This window comes from Patiria miniata, unplaced genomic scaffold, assembly GCF_015706575.1.
Source record: "Patiria miniata isolate m_02_andy unplaced genomic scaffold, ASM1570657v1 HiC_scaffold_3, whole genome shotgun sequence".
In the NCBI taxonomy this organism is placed as follows: domain Eukaryota; kingdom Metazoa; phylum Echinodermata; class Asteroidea; order Valvatida; family Asterinidae; genus Patiria; species Patiria miniata.
Window position 1 is genome coordinate 35,177,169 of NW_024037069.1, and position 10,872 is coordinate 35,188,040.

Genomic DNA, 10,872 nt, shown 5'->3' on the forward strand with positions numbered 1-10,872 from the left:
GCGTAGGTTACAGCATGCGTGTTCCAACTTTACTGTGCGTCAAGTTTGCTTGAAGATAAATTCGTTATCGCGCTCGCGCTCGTGGAACACGGAAAATGTAGTGCGTTTGTGTCCCACATACCACGAGGCCAAAATATGTGGGATACAGAAGCACTACATTATTCCGTGTTCCACTCGCGCTCGCAAGATAACTAATAATATACTTCGTGCTATACGTGCACGAATCAGTACGCGAACGCATGTGTCCCGTCCATGGGGCTCTCGAAAGCGCCCCCTCTTGTTCACGCACGGAGCCCACAGCACGGATTCAATTAACGTACTTCCTGGGTAAAAGGTTACTTGGTTGAAAGTAGGAGGGATACAGAATATAGTTGTTTTCTTTTGTTTCATTTGTTATGTGACATTTTGTTTCCTTTTGAAGTGTTTTCTTTTCCAATTTTTGTATAAAGGTCTTTTTCTAAAGCCAAAGAAACTGAAGTTGTCTATATGAATTCCAGGTTTGTTAATGGAGCAAAAGTATGCAAAACGACGGCATCGAGAAAAGTTTTTTCTTATGTCCGCACACGTCACCCAGATTACACTGCAACAAACACAACATGATCATTATGAAGCGAAATGAAACAAATGAAGTAATTTAATTTGGATGTAATCTAGAATATATATAATATTTCTTTTAATATCATTCTGCTGTATCTATGTTTGGAGAAGAAAAACCAGAATTTATTGCCATAAGTACATTTGGTTACTTGTCTTTTGTGTCCAGAGAAATGTATAAACTCTTGAACTGACATAATGCATGCATTATAATCCTACCAACTGATCTAAAAGTTATATACATTAAACATTAAAAGATGACTTTTTACTTTTAAATACATAAGGCACACATACATTTTCCTTGATCAAAATAGTGTCTTCTTAATAGTGAGACAGATCCGACATTGCAGCATTATCGTTAAGAATGCAGAAATTGTTCAGTACATGTCCAATGTCTTTGTTGCAAGTTAAAGGAAACTAAAAAGAAAATAACCGTTTATAGTTCCGTTCCCCGTGCTCTTTAACAAATTCAATTTTATTTTCCTATTAATAAATTTCCAATTACTAAATTTTTAACTTATGATTTATTAAAACCAAAAGAATACCTCTTTTTTTCCTTTTTGGACTTCTGCAAGAAAGTTTTTGTTTTTGTTTTAGAGCCAATAGCCTAACCCGAGAGTACAGAATTATTATCTGGAAGCAAATAATTCAAAATTGTATATTAATTATTCAATAACTAAACATGGGCCGATTTTTTTCGATCGTGTTTCATTCAAAAGTGGATAACGTTTGTATCGCTAGAAAAATAGTAATTCAGAAAAGTAATCTATGTTTCGGGATGGAACTTGAAAATAGCACAGGGAACGCAACTTCTAATTTGAAACATATGTTAACCCTGCTCACATGCTGTTACTACTAGGTTAACCCACTGGGACTTGTCCAACACTGTATTACATTGTATTACATGTTATTACATTGTATTACATTGTATTTATTCACTGATGAATCCATAACACCCGTACTGGGGCGGTTCCGGGCGATACATGGAGTAATAGGCAGGGCAGTTTGGGGTGGTGTAGGGACCAATGCATTAACGGCAACAAACCAGGGCTTAATCTCCGTGACTGACACTTTAGTTTAAACCAAGTGTGGTTAGTAGTATGTTGCCTCATATCAAGGTGTAAGAACACGTAACCGTTGTTGGTGCCATGTAAACCTTGGGCAGGCTCAACACGGGTTTTCAAAAACTCAAGAGATAATTAAAAAGGAAAACAAAAGGGCTTCAGAAACCAGGCTACAAAAACAACAATAGGAAATCCATATTATATTACAGTTTAGTAACAAATAAGCACTCTAGAATGGAAGACAATTAGCATAAACTGCCCAGGTATACAAATCCGTGGAGTTATCTACTGCTGCATCACTTATGTAAGCAAAATTGAGCCCAGAAGTTGACATGCTGTTTAATTTGGTTACGGTCAAAATGTCCAAGGTTCTATAAAGGCTGAATCATACTTCATGCGAATGTGATGCAAATTTCACGTCACAAAGCATTCGCTGCGAAGTTGAAATGTGTGAAAACTTGCATTGGCGTCACAAATTTGTGTTCACGTTCACTTTGGCGCCGAGTATGAACCGTCCTTAACAAGAAAATCGTGAAATTCAACTGCTTAATGGAGTTGAAAAAATTATTAAAATATACTAAAACAAACTACAGGAGAGGACCATTAGTCGACCAGTGGTTGATTTGTAATGAAATTTAACACCTGCACTTATAGCAACGCGCAAACAGCTCTCGTCAAACGATGGTCAAAAGTCATGGCTCCTTGTTGCGGTTTATGATGCGCATGGCTACTGGTAACCTGCGATGCAACCATGCTCCATGCTCTGGTTCCAAATAGTCAACTACAGTGGTCCAACACTCCTTCGTTCAAGCAAATTTAGTGAAATATGGTTAACTCTAGCTTGCCCTAGAACAGAAAGGTTGGGATGTGACAGCTGATTGGTGACTGCCATGACAACTGTTGCTATCCAACCTTACCCACACCATTGTCGGACATGCAGATGGGTGTGGTCTCCCAGGCTAGTAAACGATAAAGCACACAGGATGAAGTGGAGTAGCACTATCTCCATGGGGAAGGTAGTCAGACAGGCTTAGGCAGAGACAGCTGAGTGGTCTTTGACGGTTCGTAGCCGTACAGGAAGGTTGCACTTATGACGAGAGCAGCTCCGAGGAAAAAGTAACTGAAAAAAGGCAAAGGAAAGAAGCAGTTCTACATTCATGACTGGACATTTTTACTTCCTTCTTGATTGTCAGTTCTTTTTTATTTTTACTTCATTTGGTTGACTTCTTTTTGATATTCGGAAACGCTTTTTAGCAGATAGAGTATTTACTTGTCTTAACATCAACTACAGAGGGCACTGTTGACAAATGAAGGACACTTTCATATTGTGGGTTCACGTGCACAAAAACCCTTTCACAGGTGAAAAAAATCTTCAGTGCAATATCAAAATATACTTCAGTTAAATAAAATGAGGCTTTTCAAGTAGAAAAGAACAATTTGAGATACTCACAAATGGAAATGTTCAGACATAAATCAATATTTTGGTAATCAAATTATCTCACAAACACAGTGAGGGTCAGGAGAAATTGGAAAATAATTGCCGTCAATTTTAGGGAAGTGCATCTCCCCAACAAATATATCTTCAATATTTCAGCAAAACAACAAATGACTGCTTTCACAAAGAAAAACGCTGCTGGACAAAATCATTCAGATTCCCCTCGCACTGCTTTAGGCCTCCCCGGCCCAAGTCCATCATACTCCATCAAAATTTAGTCAAAACGGGCCAGCAGGACCAAGTCCTCCAAAATCCACCAAAATGGGGGATGGATCTTGATAGAGTTGGGAAGGTTCGGGTTACTAAAATCTTCTAAATCGGAACTAAATAATGAAGACGATTTTGTTGTTACCTTGAAGGGATAAAATCGTTGAGCAGGTAGTAGGAGACAATCATTGATAGAATGATGGAGAGAGAGGTTGCAAATCCTTTCAAGATGTTATCAGCATATTTGATGACAGCAGCTATTATCAAACCACCAAAAGCCTGAGAAAAAAAAGACAAACAAAAATGTGTATCTCACTTGTATGCATTTTAAAAAGGAAAAAGTAATGAAGTACCAAGTGAGTTGCCATGCAGTTAGTCTGGAAACAGACTCAAAATGGAAGGTTTTTATGGACAGACATTCTAAGTCTGGTACCAACCAGTGCATAGACTATCAGAATGACCTACGACACAGAAGTCATCCTAATTTAAATATTCATGCATGTAATGCATGAGTTTGCAGAAAAATTAGGCCAATCAAAGTAAAGGGGAGGCGGCCAAGACACTTAGCAGCCAATAAGATATTAGAAGAATGAGGCCATTGCCTGTCCTCATATACTTATGTGTTATGAGGCCAGCAGTTAGGTCTTTTTATGCATACAGTAAACATTGCTAAACAAATTAATCCATTTCATAAAAATCAGCTGGTAACCAGTTACAAGCAATATGCAACACACTGCATTTTGGCTGGTATCCTGGCTTTGATATTTTTTTTGGGGGGGGAGGAGTTTAGTAAATTATGTGATTATTGAGAGCTCTGGCTTATCAATTCTAACCTTCTTTCCAGGGGAACAACCACATACAAGTTTTCAAGGTAAAAAAAAGATGGGTGTCGATTATCTACACAAATGAATTAATCCCTAGCACTGTTCAGGAGTCGGGGAACTAATGCAAGATGGCTGCTACAAACTAACCTTTCTGTCATAAAGCATCTTTTCTGCTACATGTAATTAAGTATTTTTGAATAGTTGCTTACTTGGTTTAAAACGACGATCCACGTGAGATTATTGTAGCCTTGGAAGAAACCCGCTGACATGACTTGCTGGCCGTCGTTCATGATGACCCCGCCCAGCCCAAATAAAACACCAAAGAAAGCTAAAAGGAAACAGACAAAAAATGCACAATTATACAAATATAAAGAATCAAAAACAAAAATACAAGACATTATTAATGCATCTGCCCTTTCGAGAAAAGTGTATAGGCCTTTATTTCTTATCACAGTGACCTTGATCCATCAACCCAATTAGATTATCAATCACTTAGAATAGAACTGATTATCAAAAACCTATTTGTTCTCTATTTTTACCTTTCAACCCAAAATTCTATCTACAACTTTCATTTCCCTGATGGTAACCCTTCTGTCAAGTTTCATTCAAAAAATTATAACTCGTTGGACATATATATCGTCCACAAACCAAACTAACAACTTGATGGACAGACAGATACCTCTTTTTTACCCCCCCCCCCCCCCCCACAAGAAAACCTAACCAAAAATTGAGACAATTTGAAGATTTTTTGTAATGTGTACTCACCAAGTTGAATATTTCGCAGCCATATCGACTGCTTGGTACCCTTGAGTATCTTCTCAAAGTAAACCCCAGCGAACCCACTAGAGAAGCAGGCCGAGAGTACAGCTACCAGACCTACAAACTGGTTCTTGGAGGGTGCCGACTCAATCTTTTCTTGATCTTTACTTTCTGTTGGCATCTGTTTAAAAAAAATAATAACATATTATCAGAAACACGGGATAAAGAAGTGTTACAGGGTGTAACAGGCAGGCAGCTTGGGGCAGTACAAGGAGTAACAGGAAGGGCAGTTTGGGGCAGTACAGGGAGTAACAGACAGGGTGGTTTGGGGCAGTATAGGGGGTAACAGGCAGGGTGGTTTGCAGCAGTACAGGGAGTAACATGCAGGGTGGGTTGGGCAGTACAGGGAGTAACAGGCAAGGCAGTTTGGGGCAGTACAGGGAGTAACAGACAGGGCGGTTTGGGGCAGTATAGGGGGTAACAGGCAGGGTGGTTTGGGGCAGTACAGGGAGTAACAGGCAGGGTGGTTTGGGGCAGTACAGGGAGTAACAGGCAGGGTGGGTTGGGCACTACAGGGAGTAACAGGCAGGGCAGTTTGGGGCAGTACAGGGAGTAACAAGTAGGGAAGTCTGGAGCAGTACAGGGAGTAGCAAGCAGGGCAACTTGGGGCAGTATCAGGAGCAATAGGTAGGGCGGTTTGGGGCAGTACAGTTAAAACTCCTCCACCTACCTGCACTAACGCGACCCCTGCCATAAGAAGTACGAGGGATACCCATTTGTTGGAGTTCAGTTTTTTGCTCAGCATCAGGACAGAGAACATGGCTGTCGTTAAAATCTTCAGCTGGTACGTGACCTGGACAAAATACGAATTTGAAATGTCATGAACCAGAAAACAGCCAAAGTTTTGGCTAAAAATCAAGTCCAAATTTCAAAAAGTTAGTTATTCATCATTATCATTTTTGCTGATGTAAGTGTACTAAGTTGGAAATGGTAACGCCACACTGAAGGTGAAAGGTATAACAATTGCAAAACAAGACGAGGCTTGCCAAGATGAATCTCGGGTAAGGACATTATTTACCCTTGGTGACTAGTCAGTTCGTTAGTCGGGGAGTCAGTCAGTCAATGACTCAGACTTAGTCTGTATCCTAGAGACAAAAGGCCGGCCAACATTTTCAGTTTCAGAACCGATATCTGACCTGGTATGTTGCAGCATCGAGGTTTGACAAGGCTAGGAAGAGCAGATTGTTCTGTATCGTGTAGAGACCAGACGGCACAGCTAGCTTGAGTGTGTCGGTTGGCTTGTTGATGATCTGCTCTCGGATAATTCTGATCAGATTCGAGATACTCCATGCTCCTAAATCAGACAAATCAATTCAAACAATCAAATCAATCAGTCAGTCATTTACTTAATGCATGGTTTTAGCCAAAGAAATGTCTGACAACTTTTAACCAGTTTTATACTTTATGGATGCTGTGACTTTAAATAATTTAATTTTTCCTTTTTAATTAGAGTATGCAGTACATGTAAATGTATGTAGTGTGTCTTTGGTATGTTCACCTCTCTTTTCATTATGTATATTATCATTTTTATTTTTGTTTTGGGTTTTTTGGATTTTGATATCTGTGTTTATTTTTCAAAATTTATTGTGTTTGTAGTTTGTACTGATCACCACAGGGCCATTTCAAAAACAATTTTACTTAACAATGTTACCTTGTATATAGATATGTTTTAAAGAGGTTGTGGAATGCTCAAAGACATTTCCGTCATTTTTGGGGTATATGTAGCCTAAGGTGTGATGAAATAAAAACGACTATTGTTTCTGTCATGAAATGAGTACAAAGGTTACTTTTGAGAGCTATTTTTCAGGTCCTGTTTCGACCCGAACGTGCAATTTGTGTAAAAGTCGTCGTTGCGGGCAGCAAACAAAACACAGTAAATCGTGACGTAATAAACAGGACTCGTTTATGCTACTCTGCATCGGGAGTCCTGTTTATTACGTCACAATTTACTGTGTTTTGTTTGCTGCCCGCAACGACGACTTTTACACAAATTGCACGTTCGGGTCGAAACAGGCATGACAGGACTTGAAAAACAGCTCTCAAAAGTACCTTTTGTACTCATTTCATGACAGACACAATAGTCGTTTTTATTTCATCACACCTTAGGCTACATATATCCGAAAAATGACGGAAATGTCTTTGAGCATTCCACAACCTCTTTAAATAAGGATCATGCTATAATTGTGGGGTCCATATTTTCCCTGTCCATGTTACATCGACATCCATGATTTTAAAAATTCAAAATGTACTCCTTAATGCAGTCATTCTCCAAGAGTGATTATGAATAGCAAACTGCCTACCCAGCAAATAGAAAATCATTTGGAGTCATTCTTAATGATACTTGAACGGCAAACTGTGGACCATAAATTTGTAGAATCACCCATAAATACATAAAATATAATTTTTCTGTGGTTTTTGTACCTTCTCCGCCCAGTACTAGCACAACGCAGATCAACATCTTGATCAGTTCAGCCATGACGATGGCCGTGGTGCTGAGGTATCGTGGGCCTTCACCTTGCACCATGCGGGAGTATCGTAGCGTCAGGACCAGGGATGTGGTCTGTAGGATCAGAACGCTCAGAGAGACATACTTGGGGTTGAACTTCAGGGGCGACATCTGAAAAAAAGAGGACCCCAAATTTATAGAATGACTATACTGTGCATAAATCAATGTCAGACATACAGTTTGGACAATTCAACAGAATGCAAAAAAATTAAGTGAATTTAAATTTTGATAAAGCGTATCAATTAATTACTTAAATGATGTAAAAAATAATTTATTCATTAATAAACTTTTTGCTGTTGTACAAATCGGCTCAAAACACTATGCTGACGGATGAAAGTGATGCGGTTTTTTTGGACCGGATTAATTTTTCAGTTAAACGTAAAAGCTGAACTATTGAATATTGTTAGAAATAAACTATATTTCAATAAACAAAATATACAATAAGCTTTTAGCAGTTTTTTTTTAAATAATTTTTGGCATGGACGTTGATAATTCCGAGGAATTGCATGATATACATTGTGTACACATTCAGCATGTAATTAGCGCACCAAAAGTGGGCGTGGTACATGTATAGTGTGCTGTCAGCTTCACACACAGGTCAATATTTACAAAGTAAATAATATCATCCTAGTCAGAATGGACAATACCACCATCCATTGCAGCTGTTGACAAGCTGCACAGATATACATACATCTCAATTCAAGCAAATAAGGTGATTTTCATAAGATTGAATTAAAGGGAATGTACAACATTTGCTTTTGCTTGAATTTTCAGAAACAAATGGATTTGGAGGATAAGTATGTTAGAGAAAATATGGTTAAACTGACTTGTTTCACGTTTTGGGCTTGTAGATGCCAGGCGCGGTTCTACGGGGGGGGGGGGGGGAGGGGGGGCCTAGGGGGGGCTGTAGCTCCCCCAAAATTTTGTCTAGCCCCCCTCAAAATAAATTCCGTAAAAAAAAATTGCATTAGCAAAAAGAAGGATTGTGATGTACATGCGAAAGGTCTCCCCCAAAAAAGAAATAGCGCTGACAAGGGTGCATTAGTTAATATAGTGTGAATGATTTTAGGATTTTATTGGCGCTCCCCATTGAAAATATGGCACGAGCCCCCCCCCCCCCCCCCCCCAATTGCAATCAATTGCAAAAAAATAACTAAATATGAAAAATTAGGAACAGTTGTTGGAAAAAAAGCCAGTTTTCTCCAACGCTGGTCGGCCGACCAGCATTGGAAAAATACAGTTTTTCTTGAAAATGTCAGCACACCAGGCCAGAGCCACAATTTTACAGGATGCTTTAGACTGTCAATCCCCAACAATTCAGTAAGGTATTTCGTGATAATTTGATCATTTCGTTTTTTGATGCTTGCAAATGCTGTATCTTCCCTTTAATAACCATTTTATGAACTGGTGTGTAAGACTCTGAAAAAAATTAACTATAAATGTATGAAATCTCTTTGCTTAGAACAGAATGTCTGAAATTGACACAAAACAGCAATATTTTGACAACCATTGGTGGGGGGGAGTTTTCAGTTATTTTTAGGTGTATAATGTACATTTGTATCAGATTTAGAGAGGTAATATATTTTTGTTAATATTTCAATAAACTTCTTCTCTAAAATAGGCTTATCTTCTAAGATGTCCACTTCGCATGGCCTACTGACTATTATGATGGTACAAATTGTGATCAATGTACCAGGCGTCACAAAATTATAAAGAAATAAAAATCAGAATGTGTGCATGAGTCCACTTGTAACACACCTAAATGTTTTAGAACATTTTGGCGCAGCCGATGTGCGTTATGCAAGTTCACAATCAATATATCGATGCAGGTAGCTGGTCTGTAGAAAATGACATCATTTGAGAGAGACCTATAAGAACAAAAGATCCCCCTTGCGTCAAATTAGGTCAAATCTCTCTCCATCCCCCCCCCCCCCCCCCTCCCCCTTGGAATTTGAAGTGACCAGCTGGCTTTGGTTCTGGATCTGCTTTTGGTGCCCCCACCCAAAAAAAATGCCCTCCCAACTGAAAACAAATCCTAACAATTCTAGCTACAAAGATGGTGATGAACATCATCTACTGTTGATGCACAGCTGCTGTGTCAATTCAATTAGGTTAAAGATATTTCACCTGAAAAACTCATAGTATGACCAAAACATGATTTGCTTCCACAAAATAAAGGGATTATAACTTTTATCTTGCATCAAGGGTCGGTAATACAATTTACGGGGTTAAGCCTCTTACAACTACAAGTACAACGTACGTAAAGCTTTTGAATTCGGGTGTTTTTTTTTAAGAATTCAACAAATCCTACTACTAAATATCGACTTTCTTCAACTTTACATCAATCGTTTACTATAATGACAGAGCTAGTTTGATGAAGAAAAAAATCAGTAAAGAGGGAAGATATTTCATTATTAAAATAATTGTATCATTCAGAACACATTTATCTATTGCAGGCATGTGAAACTTAAGAAATACAGTTTTAATTTACATATAAGTGGGACTGCATCGCCGTCATACCTGTTACTTCTCAGATTAGTACAAGTAGATCTGCATCTGGAAAAATTCTGGAACTAAATTTTGAAAATTTTCAAATCTTACCAACTGCCGGGATTCTTCTTTTATTGCAACACTAGATTTACTATCCGATTCCATTGTTGTTTTTGCAGAGTGAAATTCATCAACACGTACTTATCCTACATGAAGTTGCTGTACTACTTGCTAAAATGCATTGTTTTTCTAACCGTAATAAAACTGGTAGTATGAATATTATTAATTGTAATTGATACACGTGCAGTACAGTGTGGGTACAGCAACAGATTGGCAAATAATTCAATTGTCTGCATTCAACAAATTATAATAAACAATTATGTGAACAGATGGTCTTCAGACTTCAGTATTTACCTAAAATGAAAAACAAAAGAAAAAGATACACGTATGACGTAATCAATCGTATTTAAAACTACCTTTGATGAATGAACACCAGGTCAGTTCACAGCATAGGCAGCAACCTTGATGAACAAGAACTGTGTTGTTGTTGTTGTTGTTTTTTGCTGTACTCCCTGCACACAATTTACAATGCATACAGAATGTACGGCATTCAATCAAGCGTGTGTGCACGGTGTATGGAGGCCGGTACACCTGTTATTGTAAATAAAATAACAATGGCGCAAATTTGTATCATCGACAGCTAATGCCAGCTGTCCATGGGCCAGACTTTCGTGTCATTGATCGTACACGGCTCATGAGGCGTCGAACAGAAAATCCTGTCCAAATTGAGGACTGATTTTGGCAAAGATTAATGACACCCACAAACAGGCCTGCAGGCTGCAACGTGTACAAAATAAACATTATTTTGCACAT

General features: G+C 38.5%; 1 protein-coding gene across 1 annotated transcript; it reads right to left on the reverse strand.

The window, feature by feature from the left end:
* Positions 1-612: 612 nt before the first annotated feature.
* On the reverse strand, positions 613-10,872 carry LOC119738852 (UDP-N-acetylglucosamine transporter-like). Its single transcript, XM_038213822.1, has 8 exons — positions 10,476-10,872; positions 7,425-7,620; positions 6,140-6,297; positions 5,674-5,796; positions 4,950-5,124; positions 4,394-4,512; positions 3,506-3,639; positions 613-2,778 (listed from the first exon to the last, which is right to left on the reverse strand). The coding sequence occupies exons 2-8, from the start codon at positions 7,618-7,620 to the stop codon at positions 2,679-2,681; spliced, it is 1,005 nt and encodes a 334-aa protein (XP_038069750.1). The 5' UTR covers positions 10,476-10,872; the 3' UTR covers positions 613-2,678.

What these genes read in the sequence shown, in the direction of transcription:
- LOC119738852 (XM_038213822.1), bottom strand. Translation starts at nt 7,620, where the DNA reads ATGTCGCCCCTGAAGTTCAACCCCAAGTATGTCTCTCTGAGCGTTCTG. An exon ending in GCTAGTACTGGGCGGAGAAG is followed by an intron (nt 6,298 to 7,424) that starts GTACAAAAACCA and finishes TGTCTGATTTAG; the next exon opens with GAGCATGGAGTATCTCGAAT. An exon ending in GCTGCGAAATATTCAACTTG is followed by an intron (nt 4,513 to 4,949) that starts GTGAGTACACAT and finishes GTTTCCTTTTAG; the next exon opens with CTTTCTTTGGTGTTTTATTT.